We start from the raw sequence: 23332 nt of genomic DNA, 5'->3' as shown, positions 1-23332 counted from the left end.
TGGATTTACAACCATTCATGAAAGTCTCCGCTTTCCTCGGAATTTTGATATATTTTTTAAATTGGAAAACCAAATACCTGAAAATGGAAAAAAAAAAATCAGCTGAAAACTTGTTGGCTTCTGGCCGAAAGCAAATAAACAAAGTTGTGTTTGGTTTTTCAGTAGGGAAAAAAAGTCAGTTTTACCCTGAAAACTCTGACAGACACAGAATTTGGTTTTGGGTAGTCAAAACTTTCTGCAGAAAACAAACCATTTTCTGACCAGCTCCCGAAATAAGTCTGGTTTAAACTAAAATAAGAACCTTTGCACCAGTTTAACTAAATAGGCAAAGAAATAACAGCTTTGGTTAAAGTGGTGCAGCTTTATTGTGTGCAGACAAGGCCTCAACTTCTAGCCTCCATTGCTCCCAGAGTAACCTTCAAAATGTGAACCAAACTTAAACCACGCAGTCCTAACTGCTTGAAACACTAGCTCACAGAGCTGTGACTCAAATAATCTCAGTGGCTGTAAGGTTCAGCCACCAACATTAACTATTTCATTTGCACTGTTGTTGTAGCTGTGTTGGTCCCAGGATATGAGAGAGACAAGGTGAGTGAGGTAATATCTTCTATTGGACTGACTTCCAATAAAAAAATATTATCTCACCCACCTTGTCTAGTTCATTGTCAGTTGTCTTAGCAGAAGCAATGAACTAATGTGCTTACCTGTCTTGGCTCCTCAAAGTTAGTGGATTTTCAAGCAGCTGTTTGCTATCAAGGGCTCCTGAGGTGGGGGACAAGAAATTTAACCCCCAACTCCAAATTTAGAAACTTCTGCCTCTACCCAAAAGGAGGAAGAGGAGAACTTAATTCCCTTCCCAGTACCCAAAGCTTCAGCTGTGTTCCCTTCCAAAATCAAATTACTAACACCACCTTACATCCTAAGCCCATTGCTTGGGAGTGAGGTGAGATAAAATGTACACATGTCCTGCAGGCAGATTCTTTCACAGAAGACACTGCAGACATGCAGAGAAAGGCTTATTCATACAAGGTGACCTCAATTGTTGTGATGGGACTGTCTCAGCCACATAGGGATTTTATAGATTAATGGGAACACCTTGAGTTGCACTTAGAGACAAACAGGCAACTGTTGTTGCATGGTCTCTGCCAGCTGAGCAGGCAACGTAAGAACGGCCATACTGGGTCAGGCCAAGGTCCATCTAGCCCAGTATCCTGTCTTCTGACAGTGGCCAATGCCAGGTGCCCCAGAGGGAATGAACAGAACAGGTAATTGTCAAGTGATCCATCCCCTGTCACTCATTCCCAGTGTAACCCACACACCTCCTGGGTTTGGTGTTCTGTCCCATCTAGTGGCACCGAGACCACTTAAAGTGAGATTATGAGTCTCCTCTACAGCCTTAGCTAACAGCCAGTTGGCTTTTAGCTCACGCAGTAGAGGCTCATGCATTTAGTTCCAGAGGTCCAAGGTTCGATCCCACCCGCCGACTAACAGGATCTGTTGGTGTTACCCCAGCTTCTGGCAAACAGAGGCTAGGGACACCATCCTGGCTATTAGTCATTGATGGACCTATCCTCCATGAACTTATCTACCACATTATGCAATATATGTGGAGTTCTCAGATATCTAAAAGAGTAGCCTCACAGAGTGTACTGCAATAACCTGAATGCATTTATAAAAGGTCTAGAATGGGTAACTATCAAGGTCTAGCTAAGAAAAAAGTGATTGCAACTGCCTTTTCTGATGTGGACTGAAAAAAAAGGTGTCAGCTGGGATTCAAAGAGTTGTCCAGGGTCAGAAAGCAACCCAAAATTGCAAAGCTCTCAGACAAAGAATGGGCAAAGGCCCCTCATTAACTGAGGCAGTCATCATATTCCTCCATGCTTTCCCCCACAATCTCTGTTTTGTCTAGATTCTACCACTTGCTCACATCCTAGTCACCATATCAGCCAGGTTCTGGGAAGTCTGATACTGTACCAGCTAGATCAAATGAAAGAATGAAGAGACGGTTGTCATCTACATAGTGATAACACTGCAGCCCTTTCCTTACTATTTCCCCCAAGAAAGAGCACATTGAACAAGAGGGCTAGGAACATGCCCCAAGCAAGAAGATCATCAAGAGAAATGAGCAATCTCCATCTGAACCACAAGTGAGTTAACAAAATCTCATAGTAAATGGTATCAGAGTGCTAGCAATTTAAAGAATCAGCATGGACACCTGACCTTTGTTTCCCAGTGTAGTGATGGCTCTGTGTTGATGATTAATTACCATTGACCTGAAGGGTTAGCAGATGAATCCTTTCATTATTTGTTCTACAGTGAGCCATTTTAATAGACATTAAGACACTCTTAATCTATCATCTAACTTTATTTCCCTCATTCTCTGGGATAACACTTAGGGCTTGGCTACACTTGCGAGTTACAGCACATTAAAGGAGCCCAGGGCGCACTAGCTCACTATCCATCCATACTGGCAATGCACGTAAAGCGCTCTGACTCCACGACTAGAACGCTCCTGGTACTCCACCTCGGCGAGTAGAATAATGTTTGATGTGCCCCCACTGGAGCGCGCCAGCATCAGTGTGAACGAGGTGTTGCATTACTGTGCTCTGATCAGCCTCCGGAAATGTCCCATAATCCTCTTAAGTCAAGTGGCCACTCTTGTCATTGTTTTGGATATGCCCTTTGAAAGCTCCGTTTGACAGCCGGCATGCTTATCTGCTCCGAGACAAAGCAACCATTACTGTGGAATGCTGTGTGAGAGAGAGAGAGGCGGGGAGGGAGGGGGAGGTCTGCTGCTGTTTGAACTTACAAGACAGCATGCTGACATGCTCTCTGCCCCCCCAACAACCCACTCTCTCTCCCCCCACATATACACAACACACTCCCTGTCACATTCCACCCCATCCCACCCCCAATTTGAAAAGCACGTTGCAGCCACTTAAATGCTGGGATAGCTACCACAATGCACTGCTCTCTGTGGCCGTTGCAAGAGCTGCTCATGTAGCCACGCCAGTGCGCTGGCAGCTGTCAGTGTGGACAGACTACAGCGCTTTCCCTACTGCACTCTACGAAGGCTGGTTTAACTCAAAGCGCTCTACATCTGCAAGTGTAGCCATGCCCTTAGTAAAGGTGCACCAGCAGAAACAGTTCTCCAAATCCACACATTCCAGTCAGGGTTCATATTCCATGTTATGCAATGTACATATACTCTGATCTTCCCATAGACTAACCCCCTTTTGTGTTTTAATTCATTCCTTTCAAGCTCTATAAAAGTGCTGGACTGAGATCCTGAATTTCCTTTATAAATAAGTAAATCTTGCAAAGCCTATCCAGCTCTGACATCTTCTCCTCATCTGTGACGATCTCGACAGAGGATGTCTCTCAGTGGTTGACCTTCTTTCAGATGCTTCATAACTCACATAGAGATTATTTGTTTTAAAGTGGAATGACCTAACACCTGATACGAAGAACTTTTCTGTCTTTTCCTTACTGAACACCGTTTAGAGTAGGAAAGGTAGCTGATGAATCTGAGTTAGCCTAGACCTGTACTTAGGAGACTTTCATCTTGGCAATATATCCAAAAATTACCAATTGAAAGTTTTCTTCTTTAAAAAGTGCAAGCAAACAAACACCACACACAATCCTCCATTTTCCTCTTTACTGCTAATTCTGCTCAACTCCAAATCAATGAGTACTGTAAGCAAAAAACAGACCCTGAAGCAAAAGTGTCTCAGCTAGCCAGCCAACCCCCAGCTTAAATGTATTCCAGGTGTGGTACCTTCCTTATAAGAATGTGTAGGGAACTGGATTTGCTCAAAGGATGCTGAGCATCCTGATATCCCCATTTCAGGAAGGAAAAAAAAAAAGTGAATTCCTGAAATGGATCAGCTAACAAACCATTGTATCATTCACCTGAGTCATCACTTATTAAGGAGCTGTCCTACCTTTGCCAAATGAGTTGGTCTGTCCAGCTTCCAGTGCGCATGTGTCAGTCACAAAAACCACCCTGTCCACAGTGGTCACTAACTGAATTACTTCTTGAGTCTCAAAAAGAGGCTAGTTACTTAATGAGCCTGGAAACTGAGCTGTTCTCTCAAGTAGTAGTATCTCTAGGTCATGGAAAGGCAGCAGGGAGACACTTACACTGATATTGCCCATGCTATTTCTGGTCTGTGGAAAACACAGGGTTTGTCTCCACTTACCGGGAGATCGACACACAACGATCGATCCACCGGGGGGTCGATTTAGCGGGTTTAGTGAAGACCCGCTAAATCAACCGCTGATCACGCTCTTGTCGACTCCAGTACTCCACCGGAACAAGAAACATAAGGTAAGTCGACAGGAGAGTTTCTCCCATCGACCCAGCACGGTGCAGACACCACAATAAGTCGACCTAAGGTTCCCATAGCTGGAGTTGCATAACGTAAGTCGACTTAGTCCTGTAGTGTAGACCTGCCCAAAGTCTTCAGGGCTAAAAAGCCAATATCTTGTGTGGGCAGTAAAATGCAGAATATTCACAATTAATGCTGAGCTTCAGTACCTCTTAAAGGTTCAATGGGGTACAAAGTTGTAATTAGGGATCCATGCAAGACCCCATGTCCCATTCATGGCAGGAACTACAGAATTATGCAGCAGTGCCCCGCTCCTCCTCCTCTCTCTCACTCACTGCCTCCTGGCCCCGCCAGATCAGCACAGTATTCTCAGCGGTGTTTACTTTATACTGTCCCTAAACTTTACATTTTGGTTGTGTTAAAGATTTTTGTACTGACATTGAGTAGCTGCATTGAGTAAATTGCAAGGGGAAAACAGAGGTTTTATCAGCCGGGGGGAATGGCTTGCAGGAAGACATGAGCAGCAGTTCTGTTTTTTTGGCATCCAAATTTTGGTACTGGCATATTTGTCCAGGCCATATGTGGCCTCTCTCTGGGAAATGCAGAGATGTTAGGCACTTGACTCTCAATGCCTTAATTTCTGCATTTGATTAATACACATTAGTTCATTTACATAAATTACAACCCTCTTCCTCTCCTCAAAACAAATGCAGACAACTTCCTAGCACGTCTTGATTTTGTAGATTTGGCCATTGTGAGTGGTGGAAACATGTTATTTACTATCCCCCCTTAATGACGACAAATATCAAACAAACAAACGTTTGATAAACTATTTCACAAAAAGATCATTGTGCTGATAGGATTTCCAGTCCAATAGCTTTGTCTTCTCTCTGCCATTCAGCAGGGCAGTGACAGTAAATCTAATCCAGTGGGTCTCAAACTTTTGTACTGGTGCCCCCTTTCACTAGCAAGCCTCTGAGTGAGACCCCCCCCCCACATAAATTAAAAACATGTTTTTATATATTTAACACCATTATAAATTCTGGAGGCAAGCGGGGTTTGGGGTGGAGGCTGACAGCTCGCGACCCCCCCATGTAATAACCTTGTGACCCCCTGAGGGGTCCTGACCCCCAGTTTGAAAACCCCTGATCTAATCTAAGTATTCTTCAGTGTGACCAGCATTAGAATCTAACACACAAGGATTTCACGAGTATGGAGGCAAATCCAACCTGAGCTGCCTGAAGAAGCTACCTTGCAGTCTGCGCAAGCAGCTTGCATCTCCTGAGAGCAGTGGTGGGCAACCTCTGCCCCACTGCCTTAGAGTGCCTTTCTCATGGTACAGATCCCACTGGAGCTGAGCACTCCTCCAGCAACAGTGCAGGGGAGTTGTGCTCGAGACCACGTCTCTGTTTAAAAATACATTTTTAAAAAATCAAGTCCAATTAAAAAAAACCTGTTTGTTTTAAAAATCATTATTTTTATTTATTCTGGTTCATAACCAGCCTGTGGGCTCCAGAGCTCTGACTAGAGCAACTCTCTAGAGCGCACTACTCACTCTCACCACTCTAGAAGTAGCTCTATGGCCCTGGGTAGAGGCTGGTCAAAAAACCTAAAACTTTCCTGGAAGATTTTCAGTTTAATTTTTTCAAGGAACGTTTTAATTAAAAAAAATTAAGTTGAAAATCAAATATGCAGTGAAAATTCTGGACGTTTCTACCTTCTAGCCATGGGTGGGTTGTGGGACAACACTTTTAGTGGGGCCTCTCTGATTAGAGTCCTAGAAAACTGCAACCATACAGAGCACACCTAGGATGAACTCTAACTTAGGCTAGGTCTACACTACCTGCCTGAATCGGCGGGTAGAAATCGACCTCTCGGGGATCGAATTATCGCGTCTCGTCGGGACGCGACAATCGATCCCCGAATCGACGCTCTTACTCCACCAGCGGAGGTGGGAGTAAGCGCCGTCGACGGGAAGCCGCGGAGGTCGATTTTGCCACCGTCCTTACAGCAGGGTAAGTCGGCTGCGATACGTCAAATTCAGCTACGATATTCGCGTAGCTGAATTTGCGTATCTTAAATCGACCCCCCCCCCCGTAGTGAAGACGTAGCCTTCGTGAGGAGCCCTAGAATACCTTGGTTACTACTCCACAGCTCTGCAATTTGGGTCAGAAGCGGTGCAACCAGTAGCCAAAAACAGGAGTCTCACGTCGACATGGGAGACTTTGCAGGTCTGCCCTGGCGAGGGGATGTAGCCTCTTTTTCTCTCCCTCTTTAGGGCAGCAATTAAGGGTGTTGGGCAATTTGAATTCCCTGCTCCCCACCTAGCAGCCTTGACAGAAGCTAGCTGCCCCCTCAACCCTGCCAGCAACAGCTAAACATAGTTGCTTAATTTTTGAGATCGTTAACACTGACTTTAAACCGTCAGTCTTCAATGCAATCATCCAACTGAGGTGAATGGGAGCAACTCCCACTTCTCTGAGCTAATGTTGTCTGCAGAGATCACAGCATGTACACATCAGTTTTTTTCAGGTTCTTTGCAGCCACACAGGCCAGAAGACTTAGTTTATTTTTAGAGGACAGCTTAGATCTTGTGCACAAATGTGGGGCAATTTTAAAACTAATCCATGATAATGTAGCAATGTATGTGGCTGTGTAATCTCATACATGACACCCTGTTCACAGCTGAAGTTGGCACTTAATTGTTTTGCAGACTGTGACAGAGTGCAGAGACTCTACCCAGATCTTGGCAAATGAGGAGTTAATAGCAACTCAGGCTAACACATCCTCCATGGAGGGGCCATAAAAGCAGCTTCCTAGAAAAGAGACTCCCTCCGAGAATTTGTATTTGTATTTTAAAAATGGATAATGTAGCATGATACTGCATTAATTTAGTCACCTGCTTAAATATTTCTTTAAGCTGTTCTCTTAACGCTGGACTTCGTATCTGGGTGAGAAACCCTAAGCTGGGGGGGAATATTGGGTACATTTTGATTTATTAGTTTTTTCTATGGCCATGTAAAAGTCCTCTGATAAAGGAGATCCGACTAGCTGACCTAAGGATATTTTGTTCTGGATTGCCACAATAGCTTATGTTGTTATTCTCTGTTATAGCCAGCCTATGGCAGTAGATCATAGGCCTTCCCTACACAAGAGACATGTACCTATGGACTTGGATGGGCATATCCATGAGGCAGCTAACCCCTCCCACTGCGTGTGCTGCCACACTACACTCTATTTTAGCACACTAGCTCTCAAGATGGCAATCATACCCCTAGCTTGAAGTGTAGATGTACCCTTAAAAATGATGAGAAACCATTTGAAACACTGCTTCAACTTCAGTGTATATAGGTCAGAGTCTGCCGCTACCATTTTAAGAGTCATGACAGTTAGACTTGCTCTGAGAAGTTGTATATGTGTAGGTCCAATCAAAATGGTACTTTAAATGACAATGGTGACCTGCGACCCATTTACCATGGAGTTTGCAATGTTGTTAACACTGGTAGAACTTAACTAATGTTCACTGCAGAGAGAAACTTAAAAAAAACAACCAAAATCTTCCCTAGTGTACACAGGGTCACAGAGGCATTCTTTGAAGAGCCAGCATCCCATTGTGAATCCCAGCCTTTTACTGGCTTAACACATTTGTTTCCAGCTCTCCGAGACTTCATGATCAGAATAGAAAAATCATTCAGTTCTGATTACCTTCTTGCTTTTTACCTTCTTGATTTCTAGCTATTGTAGTGGATACTATTTTGAAATGATACAGCAATATTATGGATTGGTACCTTCTGAAATCAGCTTAGAAACCCAATTTTCAAATGGTTTAAAGAAATTATCAGCTGACAGTGAAATAGCAGCTGCTAAAATTATGTGAGGGAAAACTGTTGCAAAGGTCCATATGTGGCAGAACTTTCTAAATACTTTTCCTGGTTCAGTAAATAACAAGAGAATGTTTACTCTTGGGAGGAATAAATCAAAGTTATCTATGAATTAATTATTGTCCATGAACATTAGCTACACTTCCTAAAGGGCTAGCTGGGGTAATTTGTATTTTAAAAATGGATAATGTAGCATGATCCTGCATTAATTTAGTCACCTGCTTAAATATTTCTTTAGACATATGAAGAATCTTTAGAGCTATAAAATCAGAATGCTGAAGTTCTGGGCTGTTCAGTTTAAGAGTTTCGGGATGGCCCATTGGAGGCAAACAGGCCAATGAGGAAAATTTGAATCTGTGTTCAGATTCTGAAACTCCTGAAAGCCTAAAGGATGGGAGTGGACCTCTCTCTACTTTAAAGAGTAGCCTGAAATGTGGCTAGTCTAATAGCAAACTATCTTTGCAACCCAAAATTTACTGGCAATCTTTAGAAAAATGATGAGCAATCATGAGCTTGCCCCTGTGTGCCAGTGAGGAACCAATTTTTATCCAGAACCTGAGAATCTTTCGAAAAGGTTTTCATAATTATGGCCGTGCAAAAATTCTTTTATAAAAATTTATACAAGTTAAAAGAAATATGATTGAAGTGAGAAAATAGGTAGGGAATTAAAAAGTCAAGGTACAGTGTTTATTATGGTAATACAACATAGTAAGGTTGGCAATAGAAGAGAGAGAGGATGTTGAGTCTGCAAAGAGCTAATTTAACAATATGGTTGACACATAAATGTACATGGAGGGCAAAGACAAGGAAGGATGTTGGATGATTCTCAGGATGTTAGGCCTCCAATTTGAAAAATCTTGCAGAGCAGAGGCAGAGCAGAACTTTGATCATAAGCTGGGGTAGAGAATTTGTATTCAGATGCTAATTGGAATAACTTGTGCAAAAACTGAGGAAGGGAAATGTTTTCCTGGAAGTGAATTACTTATTGGATAAAGACTGCACTGTTATTTTGTTCAGGGCCTGGTCCAGGAAGATGTGCCAGATATGATAACCAGCAATGGAACTAATGGGTACCAACTAGATTTAATAATCACAATACTTTCAGAGCTGAGATGCTGATGTATTAAACACCTCAATAAATCAAACAAAAGCTTTTAACTTAAGAAAATCTGAAGTCAAGGAAATGTGAATCACACATGGGAGTTTTGCTTATAATTTTGTTATCTATAGTAAAAAGACTGATGAAAGGGGGACTATTATGTATTAAACTATTTGAGACTGAAATGTGCTTTTAACCTAATCGATTCCAAAGCGAAAGAAGAGCAATTGATTCTACGGTAGGGACATCAAATAGTACCAATGCAAAATTCTTCAAAAACTAAACTGAAAACTGAACTTAAATTGCAGATAGCTTCTTATTTTTGCTTTGAGGTACTTGTGGACAGAGGGCTCCTCAAGTGGATTTGCTGGAGAGCTTTGTGGCTTGTTTTGCTGAAGAGTCACACACTAGAGCACTCATTACCAAAATTTTAAGCCCTGCCATAAACTTACATATTATTGTCAAGCTTTCAGGTACTGACTGTGAAGATCTTTCTCAAATCAGTGAGGGGAAATCAAAACCACAGTAGCATGATCCTGACTTTACTGAACCAGACTATTTCATTAATAGAGAACAAAGTTTTGGCTGTGCAGTCCACATCCATTCCTCCAACCAATGTCAATGTCACAATGCGGAAGCCTTATGATAGGGGAAATGATCAGAACTCACTTCCAGATAACAAGATGAGCTAAAATACAGAAAGAGAAAACTGGCCTCCTATAGAATGCGATAGGAAAGTGAATAACAAAAGTATTTGTATTATCTTTGCCCTTATGCATTTATGCAGGAGAGAACGGAGTCGTATTTTTTCCTACACAATTTTCTGTGAAGAGACTGGACACTGAACTAAACCAGTGCTTTTCAGCCTAAGGACCGAACATATTTCAAAAGATTAAGAGGTCACAGTCAATATTTTGGGGCAGGTTTTCTCTCCTGTTCTGCTCTTTTCACCCCACTGAGGCGATGCACTGGAGCTGAAAAACACCTGCAAGACCCCTAGTGCTGGGGAATCCCCCAGTCTGAGAGGGGTTGGCTGGCTCCTATATATCCTTCCCTACCACCCCCTGGCTCCGGGGGATGACCTGAGGACAGGCAGGGGAAGTGGCTGGAGTGCCCTGATTTCTGGCTGCCCCCAGCTGGTTTATGATGCTTTGGGGGATGATAGCCAGCTGACACAAATTAAAACAGCTCCCAGTCTGCTCTAGCCTGGATTGGAGCTGGAGTAGAATATCGAAGAGCCATAGCTGGCTGTTGGTTCTCAGCTTTACCTCCTTTTCCCCTTTCCTGGGCTGCCCTCAGTAGCAGTTTGGGAAGAAGAGGGGAGCCATCCTTTGTAAGGCACTCCCTCAAGCTCAGGATGAGCCAGTTAAGCTCCTATCCCCTTCTTCCTGGGGTTCCCAGAGCCTGTCAGGGAAGCAGATGAGTAGCCAGTTACTCTCTGGGGGCATCCTTCCTTCTATCCCTGTGACAGAGCAGGCAGACCAGCTAAAGAACAAAAGGGCCACCAGCTTCTCATAGCACTCCTGGCTACCACCAGAGCTGGTCCTGGTGCTGCAGGGAAGGCAGGAGAAGATTGTGCCTCCCCACAGCGATGAGGCGGATTCAAACACTTCAGTTTACACATTGCCAAGGGCAGCTCAATGCATTGTCAAGAACAAATTTTCTTAACACAATTATTCTTGAGAGTCACAGCGTAGAATGCTGAGCGCCACAAGGGACCAATGCCCGGACACCCCTGATTTAACAATATTGTTATGAATTAAAAAAACAATCTGGAGAGAAATCAGCCAGTTCTTAGCTGAATGTTGTTGGAAGTTCTTGCAGGTCAAATGCCAAAGAAGTAGCAAGTGGCAAACTTAACCATTATTTAAATGAAAGTTGGCAGAAACCACTGCATCTGACCTGAGGTTTATTTAACTTAACTTTATCAAAATAGTCTGGATGCAAATTAACTCTCTTTGTGTAATATTTATTGTTTCAATTTCCTTGAAATGGAACTGGCAGGCACTTGGCCTAATGCAATGAAATGGTGATACGCTGCAAACATTTTAACAAAGCGCTCCCTACAAGTTTCCAACTCAGTAAGCTGTGTGGGACTGACTGTTAAAATGTACCCCTCTCCTCGAACACTATCCAACAATTCCATACTCTGCTCTTCCCCACCCTCCAAAACCATTAAGCCCTGGCCCAGATCTATGACCTTACACAGAAGGACAGACTAGATAATCACAGTTGTTCCTTCTGACATTGGAACGTATGACCCACAATACTTCCTCAGAGCATCTCATGGAGGCTCCCCTGTCTGGCAGCAAGAGTGTTAGTGGCAGGCAGGCTGTCCTGGGACCTCTGGCAGTCATCAGTGGTTTGGAGGTGTGGACTTCTCCTATGTGGTGGTAGTGAAAAGGGGACAATTCTCCCTCCCACTCCCAGCTCCTCAAACTCCAGGCTGAGTAGGCTGGCAGAAGTTGACAGCAGAACTCTTGGTGTTGTAACAAATAGGCCCTGATGTCTGGCTGCAGCAGCCGGTGAAGGGAGGGATCATAGAATATCAGGGTTTGAAGGGACCTCAGGAGGTCATCTAGTCCAACCCCCTGCTCAAAGCAGGACTAATGCCCAGTCAGATTTTTGCCCCAGATCCTTAAATGGCCCCCTCAAGGATTAAACTCACAACCCCGGGTTTAGCAGGCCGATGCTCAAGCCACTGAGCTATCCCTCCCCCCCAGGTTAATCTCCTAGGCTAATCTCCCAGGTTCTCGTTGACGCACTGGTGGGAGAACCATGAGGGGAGTTTCCTTTGTACTGCTGCAATAGTGACTAGAGCAAAGCTAATCCTTGTCCAGTTGCCGTGTACTATACACAGTTTACATCTTCGAGGAGATACGGGACTTCGTTCTCCTCTCACTTACAGACCAGTAACCCCCTTGCCTTGTGATTTACACCAATGTGAGTGAAGAGAATTGGCCCTCAAATTTAGCAACTAGAATGAAACTTTTTGGTAAGCTTCACAATTTATTTATCATGTTAGAATCTGTTCCTTATCAATGTTTTCCAAGTAGGGTGCATTAACATGCCCAGCTCCTTTATTTCTCATTAAGCGTTCTCTTATGGTGTTTGCAAATTAGAATCAGTATGGTAGAATTTCCCTTCATGCCCACGATGAATATTTCCCCGTTGTGGCAGCTGGAAGAAGAGTTCAACTAGAGTCCCACTGCAAACAATTGAACTGGAAGGACACTCTCCACTTCTGTGTTCTTTTATTTCTACTTACCTGACCTATAGCGCTCATCCCGTGACCCTGAGGACCTGCGACGGTGATATCGAGAGGAAGAGGAAGGGGTAACAGGAGTTCGACGTTCTTGTGGCAATGCCTGATCCACCCCTGCATTAATGAAAAACAAATAGTTCTGGTTGGATTACAGAAGATTGTTGTCAAAAAGCCAACTGAATGTTCAGCTGTTAAACCATTTGATTTCTATTGGTAAAAACACTACTAATACTTGGTCAGCTGTTCTGGCCTAGTTATGTCAATGCTGCGGATCAAGCAGTCAAAGGAGCATATGTACTTCAAACACCTAACATCAAGGGGGATGACTCCAAATTATGATAAGCTGTATAGTCAACAATATTTAGTTGAAAAAAAGATCACTTCCATAGTTTATGACCAGGGCCGGCTCCAGGCACCAGCTGAGCAAGCTGGTGCTTGGGGCGGCAGATTGTTCGAGGCGGCATTCTGCCCAATCCTAGGGCGGCACGGCCGCTTTTTGTTGTTGTTGTTCCGCTCCGGCCGCCCCGTAGGGGGCAGCGGCACGGAGAACCAGAGCGCCCTGCAGGGCAGTCCTCTTCCTTCCCTCCCCGCCAACCGGAGCGGAGCCCTCCCGCCGCTCCCGCCGCTCCCGCCCCCTCCCCCAGCCAGTCCCCCTGTACCCGCGCTCCGGCCACGCCACAGGGTTTTTTGGCTTTTTTGGCTTTGCCGTTGTGGCCGCCCCGTTTTTTTTTTTTTTTTTGCTTGGGACGGCCAAAAAGCCAGAGCCGGCCCTGTTTATGACTATAGGAGTACCATGTGTAAACGATCAAAGTAAGTATTGTATTTTGTTTCACTCTAGTTAAGCCTAGAGTGTTAGGCACCACCTTTCTAAAAAGACAAATAGAATTAGAGTAACAAATGATTCTAGGTTTGGGAAACAAACTAAATTGCTTAACCTTTCTCAGTATTTTCTGTCTGGAGAAAAAAATGAAAAGGAGTGAAACTACACACAAATCAGGACCTCGCTTTGCATGGCCACAGAAGTAAAAATTAGGGGTCTAGACACATGCTGTGTTGCAGGTTTATATTTTTTATTTGTAGTAATATTTTTTTTAGCTCCCAGAAGTTTCACCGTTGAATGCTCCTTCCTTGGTAGACGAGGGGAAGTGGGCAAAAGTCTGTTTATTTTTGAGTGACAAGAATTTCCAAGGACTTGATAAACAAAAATCTAAATACCAACTCCACATTCTAGATGTGTTCCAATTAGCACTAGTTGGGTTTGAAAGGACTCTACCTCAAAGTGACATGTCAATTTAAAAAAAAAAAAGTTGGAATTGTACCTTTTATTATTTCTTTGTGATGTAGAAATGGACATGTCAAAATACTGCTGTTATATTTTAACTCCCAGAAATACCTGCAAAGTCAAGTGTTGTCTTCCCTGGTTTTGCTGGAGGCCCTGTTAGATGTCTCAGAGCATGCTTAGTATGACAGCTCATCTGAACTGAAAGGGTGAAGGTGCTGACTCTCTAACAAAGGCTTCTTTTATCCAGAATGTTATTAGCAATTGAAATTAAATAAGTGTTTGCATTAAATGAACTGGCTCAAACCCCTTCCTTTAGTTGCTCGGCTTTCATGCTACTCTCTTATGTCATTTCACTAGCTCTCTAGTTACTAGAGTCTTCCAGGGCAGGCAATCTGAATTCCTAATGTAAGGAAACGAGCAGAAGCAAACATTCCTGACCTTGTATAAATTGTGAAGACAGAAAGGGCCCATGTTCCTGTTTTTCTTTCCTTAGCAGGTCACCAAATCAAGAGCAAAGTTTGCTTTTGGTCAAACTTTCTAAAAAGTTTAAGGGCTTGTCTTCACTACCTGCCTGGATCAGCGGGTAGAAATCAATCTCTCGGGGATCGAATTATCGCGTCTTGTTGGGACGCGACAATCGATCCCCGAATCGACACGCGTGCTCCACCAGCCCAGGTAGGAGTAAGCGCCGTCGACGGGGGAGCTGCGGCGGTCGATTTGCCGCCGTCCTCACAGCGGGGTAAGTCGGATCGCATACGTCGAATTCAGCTACGCTATTCGCGTAGCTAAATTTGCGTATCTTAAATCGATTCACCCCCACCCCAGTGTAGACCTAGCCTCTGTCAATAATGCTGTTTAAATTTGTGCTTCAATATATGGTCCAAGTGTTTTCTTCAACTACCCATTTTGGCTTTCTAATGCTGTGGTAATAAAATATTTTTTGGAAAAACTTATATTTTACTGAAAAAACATTACTGAGTTGGTTTACATGCAACAGCAGTACCTGTATTGTAAAGTTTTCCATCAGTGGACCTGCTCCCCAATATGCCCTAGCAGATTAGTGGTATTGGGGAAATAAATTGGGCCCATCTATAAAAATGTAAATGGATGATTATAATGAAGAAAGGGATTATGTTTAGTTAACAAGAAAAGAACAAGTAATGGGCTTTAGATGGAGCAGGAAAAATTTAATTCAATACTAGAAAACCTTCAACTATAAACAGGCACAGAATGGAACAAGCTACTAGGGGAGGCGGTCGATCCTCTAAAGCAATATTTAAGACTAGATTATATACCGTATATACTTGATCATAAGCCGGTTCGTTTATAAGCCGACCCCCCCCCCCCCCCAGATGGATAAGTAAAAATGGAAAAATTTTATAACCCGTTCATAAGATGACCCTATAATTCAGGGGTTGGCAAACTTTGGCTCCCGGCCATCAGGATAAGCCGCTGGCAGGCCGAGATGGTTTGTTTACCTCTAGCATCCGAAGGCACGGAGGTAAACCTAAGTAAACAAAGTGTCCCGGCGTGCCAGCTGCTTACCATGACGGGCCAGGACAGCAACTGGTGGGGAAATTTTTTGGGGGGGGAGAAGCTGGGAGTCAGGGGAGTAACCCCTGTGACCATCCCCCACATGACCCCACCCCTAGCCCGGGACCCCCACACTCTCCCCATCCCATCCCTTCCCACCTTATCTGCGGAGGGCCAGAGGAGGATGTCTCTGACCTGGTTGGAGCTGCTACGGCAGGCTGGGCAGTGCAGCTGCAGCATGTTCCAGTCGGCTGGGCTGGGCGGCATGGCCGCGGCGTGCTCTGGTGGGGCGGGCTGGGTGTCATGGCCACAGCCTGCTCTGTGGGACGGGGCCTAACGGCACGGCTGCAGCCTGCCAGCCCCGGAGCTGCAGCTGCTTCGGAGGCTGGGGGGAGAGCAGCGTGGCCAGAAGCAGAGAGACTCTGGCCCTGCCTCTTCCCTTCTGTCTCTGCTGGTTGTGCTGCCTCTCCTTGCTGGGGGGAGGGGCTGTGTCCCACCTCTCCCTCTCTATACCTGTTCATAAGCTGACCCCCTTCTCTGGTGCTTCCCTTTTTTACTAAAATAATTCGGCTTATGAACGAGTATATACGGTATTCCATTATCATGAATTTCTTAGGAATAATTAAATCCTACCCTCACACAGGGGGCCTGGATTAGATGTTCCACTAGAGAGCCTTTTGCATATAAATGATTCTATGAGCTTTGTAGTTAAACTCTAAAATCTCCTAGGTGCACAGGAGTGTAACGGGATATGCATCTATTCTTTTAAAATTGCCTAAACAAAGCACTCTTTAAATAACTTGTCCTGAATCTCAAGGCATTTCAGAAATTTTGATCAGTTTTTCTGCTCCCCACTTGATTAAAGGGTCTTTTCAGGAAGGAAAAATATGTAGACCTGAGAGCTACACCACCAATCATACTAAGGCCCACTCCTCCCCTTCTTTTCTGGGCACATGATGACTGCCTGCTGCTTCTGCAGTTTCAGCTTTCCTGCTGTATGTGGTGAGCAGGGCCCTGAGAGCACTCAGTGACTGATGTCACTATGGCAGGAAGTGCAACTGGCATGCAAAAGTATTGTTCAAGGCGCTTTGGGTTTGTCTACACAAACATTTAGTTCACAACCATACGGTGTGTGAATCTAACCTGCACTAGCCTGCTGCGGACTAATTGTCCATCTGGACCCTGCTGACATGCAGTAACAGTTCCGTTAAAATGCTTTGATCCAGTTGCAAAGAGGACTAGATCAAAGTGAAAAAAAACTGCAAACGAGTTGATCCTCCACCAGTCCGTTACAATAATCTATAAAGTGTGCTTGATTGATTACTCCCCGTTTTCCCCTAAACATTGTAACCAGAGGGCAAATTAATATCAAAACACTCAACAGGACACATTAGTTAGTATATAACAGGGGTCGGCAACCTTTCAGAAGTGGTGTGCCGAGTCTTCATTTATTCACTTTAATTTAAGGTTTCGCGTGCCGGTAATACATTTTAACTTTTTTTAGAAGGTGTCTCTCTATAAGTCTATATATAATATAACTAAACTACTGTTGTATGTAAAGTAAACAAGGTTTTCAAAATGTTTAAGAAGCTTCATTTAAAATTAAATTAAAATGCTGATCTTAAGCCGCCGGCCTGCTGAGCCCACTGTGGGCCTGGGGTTCCGTTCACCTAGGCCAGCAGCGGGCTGAGCGGGGCCTGCGGCCGGAACCCTGGCTGGCTAGGGGCCAGCAGCCAGAACCCCAGGTTGGCAGCGGGCTGAGTGGGGCCGGCAGCTGGGACCCCAGCTGGCAAGGGGCCGGCAGCCAGAACCCCGGGCTGGCAGCCAGAACCCCAGACTGGCAGCGGGCTGAGCGGGGCCGGGGGCCGGGACCCCAGACCGGCGGCGGGCTGAGCGGGGCCAGCACCCAAGACCATCAGTGGGCCGAGTGGCTCAGCCTGCTGCTGGTCTGGGGTTCCGTCCGCTGGCTCCTGACAGCCAGGGTCCCGGCTGCCGGCCCCGCTCAGCCCGCTGCCAACTGGTGCTCAGGGTGGGGGGTGCAAGAGTCAGGGCATGGAGTGTGGGGGGTGGGTATATGTGGGGAGTGCAGGAGTCAGAGCAGGAGGGTGTGGGGGGCTGGGTATGTGTGGAGGGTGCAGGAATCAGGGATGGGGTCGTGGGGGGGATGAAGGGGGCTGGGGTGCAAGGGGGGTGCAGGGGTCAGGGCAGAGGGCTGGGGGGGGTGGGCTGGGATCAGGGGGTGCTCCCAGCCCCCTGCCCTGAGCGGCTCACGGCAGGGGGCTGGAGGGATACGCCCTGCTCCTACTCCCCTTCTCCAAGGCCCCGCTCTTGCCTCCCTTCCCTGCCTCCTTACCAGTCTGAGCAGCGAGGGCGCTGGGGCTGCTCTTCTCCCCTCCCTCGCAAGGGAGGGAGAGGAGGCGGGGCTCGACGCAGCACGCTGGGGGAAGAGGCGGGGGGGGGGGGGAAGCTTGGCTGCCGGCGGAGCCTGCTGTACAGCAGCAGCCGGCAGGAGCAAGCTTGCTTCTGCCCCCTGCCCCCCGCCAGAGAGAGCGGTAGGCGGGGCGGAGAAGAGCAGGCTGGGTCGGGCAGGATTTTTAATGGCATGCTGCTGCCTGCCAGGGTCCGGCTCAGCCCGCTGCCGGCTTTGGCAGTGGGCTGAGCGGGACCCCGGCAGGCAGCAGCGTGCCATTAAAAATCGGCACACGTGCCATAGGTTGCCGACCCCTGGTATATAAAATAGCCTCACTCTATATAGTGTAACACAGAGTACAGGATATAAAGCATCTACACACTGACACTTCTGTATGAGAAACAGGAGCTAAACCTGTACAGAATATTAAATACCATGCAACCCAGGTCTGTAGTAAACTATCTGTGACATGCTGTACTTGTCCTGTGACTGGAAAAGGGACTTTATTTCCACTAATTCTGTCTGACAAATTTTAGTGCACATTTTAAAAAAGGTGAATGAAATTAGCACCAGTGACTGACTTGCTTCCAAATGACTGACTATTCTCTGCTCACTGAATGTTTTTTCAAGATATGCAAAAATGTATTTTGAACAGCATTATTTTAAATACAAAGATCAGAGATCAATGCCCTATAGGTACCAAGTTACATGTAAATGTTCTTCTGTGTATTAGTGAATGGCCATGATTTTAACTCAAATGTCATCAGCTGTTAACTGCTTTTTCTATTGCATCTACTGACTTTAGCTTACAAAGCAATAGTAAGGAATATAACCTTATATAACAGCTATTTAAGAAATATATTGCAAGTTGTTAACATCATTATAAAATATATATATGGAATGCATAAAACTGGAGATAGTCTCCATGCCCTTTCCTAGCTCTCCTTAACCTCTTCTTCCTCCTTTCCAGTCTTTATTGCTTCTTGGTTTTCATTTAATTGTAGTGCTAAGTGCTGATAATGCATCCTGTGTGGTAGTAGCTGCTTTGCCCTATCAGATAGAGGGCAATTGTTTCTTTAGCTATAGCTGACAAATGTCTTTGATGTTTCTTTTATTACTTTGAGTTGACTCTATCAAAATCTTTTATTTAAAAATATTTAAAAGCTGAAGCAACTAATTTAAGAAAGACAGAAGGCATTCTTAAGCAGAGGTTGAATTTATTCTTCTAAAACTAACCTATTATATATAAAACCCTGGAAGATACAGCTGTAAGCAAACCCAACAACTTCAGGGACTGGGGGGAGTAGGGGGAAAGGCAAGTGATATTTGGAACACAGTTTAAAATATTATTTACTATTAGATCAATCTCTTTACAGAGTTTCTCTTCAGTGATTGTTGTGTTTTAAATCAAAGCTGTGTGATGAATGCATTGTACGGTGTATACACATGTTAAATGTCATGCCACCACAATTATTTGTTACATCGCATATTGCTATAATACAAATAAATAGTAACTTCCCTGGAAACTATGACAACCCATGCTAAATATTCATGTATATTCACCTACAAATGATATGCAAGAGATACTCCGGCCACTATACTCTTTGTAAGCATAGGGGTGCAGTACTCCTGATGAAACATCAACTGGACTAGGTTACCTTCCATATTTATTTCAGCTCACAGATATGATTGCAAATGGGTTCTCAATTAACATGGCAAAAGAGCAGTCATAAATTTGGTATAAATTGTAGAAATGGTGGCATGGCTCTGTGATTCTCATATGCCTTCATAAATCAAACCTGATTCAATAAACCATCAGGTTGATATAGGCCAACAATTAGGCTGTAGGAAATTAACATTTACCAGCAAGTCACTTCGCCTTTATGAGCTAGTGATTCCCCTGCTTGTATACACAATACTCGCTTTCTCTCTCATCAAGCTACAGCGAGTTTAAATAGCAGTGTAGCCGCAGTAGTATGGGTAGTGGCAGTGGAGGAACGGCTGACCCATGCCAAGTATATACCCACTGGTTTGTACTCAGCATGGCTCAGCCATGCCTCTGGTGCCTTTACAGGTGCTACTGCAGTCACACTGTATTTATGCTTGTGCTAGCTGGATGAGAGAGAGCACAATTATGTGTATGTGAGCAGGAGAATAACACACCTAGCTTGTAGTGTAGACATAGCCTTAGTCATATCCCTAAAATGGGAACGATGACACTAAGGTTTTTTGAAAGTCCTACCCTAAGTGAAAGTCACATGGGATTTGTGCTCCTAACACACTTAGGTGCTTTTGCAAATCCCACCCATACCCATCTTTGTAAAGGGCTTTGAGGTCAATCGATGAACATTTCCCCATAAATGTTAAATATTATTAGTGCATGTACAAGTAGCTCTGATTGATTTTAATCCCAGAATCAAGCTTTATTTAAATATCTTGCAGTCTTTCCAACCGAACTGTATGCAGTGCTATCCTTGTGCATGACAAACCAAAAGTGAAATAGACTAGTTTACTTCCATTGTCCAAGATGAGTAACATGCACAGGTTAAACCACATTAACAGTAAATAGCAAATTTGATGTAAAAAAGTTGAATTTAATAACCCAAGCAAGGAGATGTTTCCTTTAATTTAAACAGAAAACTACTTCCACATACAGAATTGGACAGGCTCTTATATGCAAAACTGTTTCCTAGGGCTTCTTTACAATAGACTTTTTCTTAACATTTCCTGCCATTCTATACTGGTGGCACTCCAGTGTTCTCGTAGATCTATGGAAGGAGTGGTTGTTGCCATTATAATCACTTTGTTTCACATTTTAATTAGACAGAATAATTAAAGCACTGGTGGCTGGGCTACTCTGTTGCTGTCACAAATGGAACTACATTGAGTGCGGCAATGATAGGAAATTATGAAAAAGAGTTTAGCAGAGACACAGCATTTGATTAAGAGAGAATGAACCACCCATGTTCAAACTGTTAGCCTGAAAGCTTAATTGTTGACAACACCTTCTGTCTGTGCTGTGAATAAGCGAATTTCCTGGCAACATGATGAAAATAAATTGGGCAAAAGCACAGCTTACATGGGATGCAGGTAATTTAGTTATTTTTCTTCCTGGGAGGGCTCCTAGCACACACTCAGCTGTGCACACGTTATCATACACAGAACTGACTGATGGAGCTAATCAAAATAATCTTCAGAAAATTATTCTGAAAAAAACTCTAATGTAAAAAGAAATCATTCAGCTGTTAGCAGTCAGAACCGCTCCTTGAGTAGAAGGCCTGGGAGGGAAGATCAAGGTCACCGCTCCCATTTTACAAGTGGGGGAGACTGAGGCTAAGAAATTAAGTGACTTGCATATGGTCATGGTCTAAATCAGCATGACAGAGAGGACTGCGGGGGCTGCGGGAAGCTGTGCGGGCCGAGGGATGTGCTGGCCGCCCTCCTGCAGCCCCCATTGGCCTGGAACGGCGAACTGTGGCCACTGGGAGCCACGATCGGCCGAACCTGTGGACGCGGCAGGTAAACAAACCGGCCCGGCCCACCAGGGGCTTTCCCTGAACAAGCGGCGGACTGGCTTTGAGAACCAATGGCTAGATCACATTACAACTCTTCCCCTCCTATTCCCACATCTGTACCAGGCAGAAAATGCCCCCAAATGTTTTAGGGAAACTCACTGTGCTCCTTTCCTAATTTAGAAGTACAAGAAGTGTGCTATGGTTTTCATTTGCTAGCCTCAGTTTATCAAATAAGGAAAGTGGCATAATACAAAGATTCCCAGACCAGATATTCAACAGTTATAAAACACATTTAAAATGAAAACAATCCTGTGCACAGAACATCTACACCTCTAACTGATGTTCTGGCAAATACAGCTTGAGGAAACAAAAGTTACGTGGTATAATTGTTTTGTTTTCCCAAGAAAAAGTGACAGCCGCCTTTTTCTGAGACTACTGAACACAACTGAAACACCCCCACTAATTTGTGAACATAAAGAGGGGCATGTTTGGACAGCATCCTTCTGCTTTCAATAGTATTATTAATAACATTTAACACTTTTAATGGTACAAAATCATTAACTCTTTTAATCCCTGCAACACCCCAGATAAGTATTATGGTGAAATTGAGGCTGAGAGAGTTGCTCAAGGCTGCAGAGAGAAAACTTGTCATAGCCTGGATTAGAACTTGTTCATAGACCAGTGCTCCGAATCAATGAGCAATGCTACTTGACATTAACGGGAAACTGATAATAAAGTGAAGATCCACAGTTGATTAGCCTTAGGCCTTAATATGGATTCTTTCTGTAGTTTTATTGTATTAATAATCATTGATCTGATAATAATATGGGAGCATTCTGTGGGAGAGACCATCTCCGTTACGGTGTGCTTGTAGTCACAAGTAGTGCAGTTGGGGGAGCGGCAGCTACTCAGCTTCCACAACAGAATCCTGAGAGGACCTCAGGCAGGGCCTACTCCACTGCGTTTCTGGGAGTTTGGAATGCTCTCCTCATCTAGACATGTCTGTGGGGGGATGGACAAGCTCCATGGTGCACCAGAGCATAAAGGAGTTAATGAATTATCCTAGAGACAAGAGCAGAAGCCAGCCCCATCCCACATCATCTTCAGCAATTTCACGCCTGGACAGAGGGCATATAAAGGAAAGAAGAAAGCTTCAATGCATGTCCTTCCTGGCCTCAGGGAAGGTAAGTGGTGAACCAACAAGCCAAGAACTAGGAATCCTAGGCTTTTTGTTGACTTACTAATGATTTGTATGTCAAACAGCAGGAAAGGGATGAATTCTGACCCCTACAGAGGGCATGTGCACTATGTCTTAGACTTCTACAGCACCATCCAGAGGGCTGAGCACTGGGATTTGACTGAGTTATGTACAGCGAGTCAGTGGCACAGCCAGAACTAGAAGCCCTGTCAGTCTCCTATGCTTGAACCACTTTATTGTACGAAACCCCCTCTGCAGCATCCATCTGGGAGAGGCTAGAGACACACTCGGTTCTTTTCAGTTATTTATAAGAACAGTGATTTTTTACTTCGTTCTTATTTGGACATGGCTAGTAATAGGTTTCCAAGTGTTGTCTTAGGCCATGTTGCTTTTCCATTAACAATGTTTGTGTACTTTATTGTAGGAGATGCCCAGAGGCCTTCAGGAGAGGGACGCTTATAAACAAATATTCACGTGAAAATATACATTTCTTGTGCTCACCAAAACGAAAGTAAAAGAGGGGCCGGTTTCCTGCTGTGCTGGCCGCTCGCTCTCTAGCTGCTGCTTCCCGGATGTCACAGACCCCAAAGTTGGCAGTGCGGAGCATTCTTCTTGCGGCTCCTTCACTGTGCTGCAGTCTACACCGTACCGCGGCAGCTCCATTCGCTGCTGTAACAAGTTGAAAAAAACTAATTAATTCACGTTTAGTTTTTTTACATTTGTTACAGCAACGAATGGAGCGGCTGCCCCCATGCAGTACAGCACACACACATACACACAGACACTACGGTACACTCACGGAGCCACATGATCCGTGT

The 23332-nt window shown here is 44.6% G+C and overlaps 1 protein-coding gene across 2 annotated transcripts in view; it reads right to left on the bottom strand.

Annotated features, from left to right (window-relative positions):
* DIP2C (disco interacting protein 2 homolog C) overlaps positions 1 to 23332 on the bottom strand; it is a 472428-nt gene that overhangs the window by 164749 nt on the left and 284347 nt on the right. The window contains exons 3-4 of one of the 2 annotated variants that reach the window (XM_065397990.1): positions 23016 to 23183; positions 12580 to 12690 (exon numbers count right to left, since the gene is read on the bottom strand). In XM_065397990.1, coding sequence (XP_065254062.1) covers positions 12580 to 12690; positions 23016 to 23183 — 279 coding nt within the window. The remainder of the gene's footprint in view (positions 1 to 12579; positions 12691 to 23015; positions 23184 to 23332) is intronic. The other variant, XM_065397991.1, reaches the window with a different exon arrangement.

This window comes from Emys orbicularis, chromosome 2, assembly GCF_028017835.1.
Source record: "Emys orbicularis isolate rEmyOrb1 chromosome 2, rEmyOrb1.hap1, whole genome shotgun sequence".
NCBI lineage: Eukaryota > Metazoa > Chordata > Testudines > Emydidae > Emys > Emys orbicularis.
Note: the sequence above shows the minus strand (reverse complement) of the source record. Positions and strands in the feature narration are given on the sequence as shown.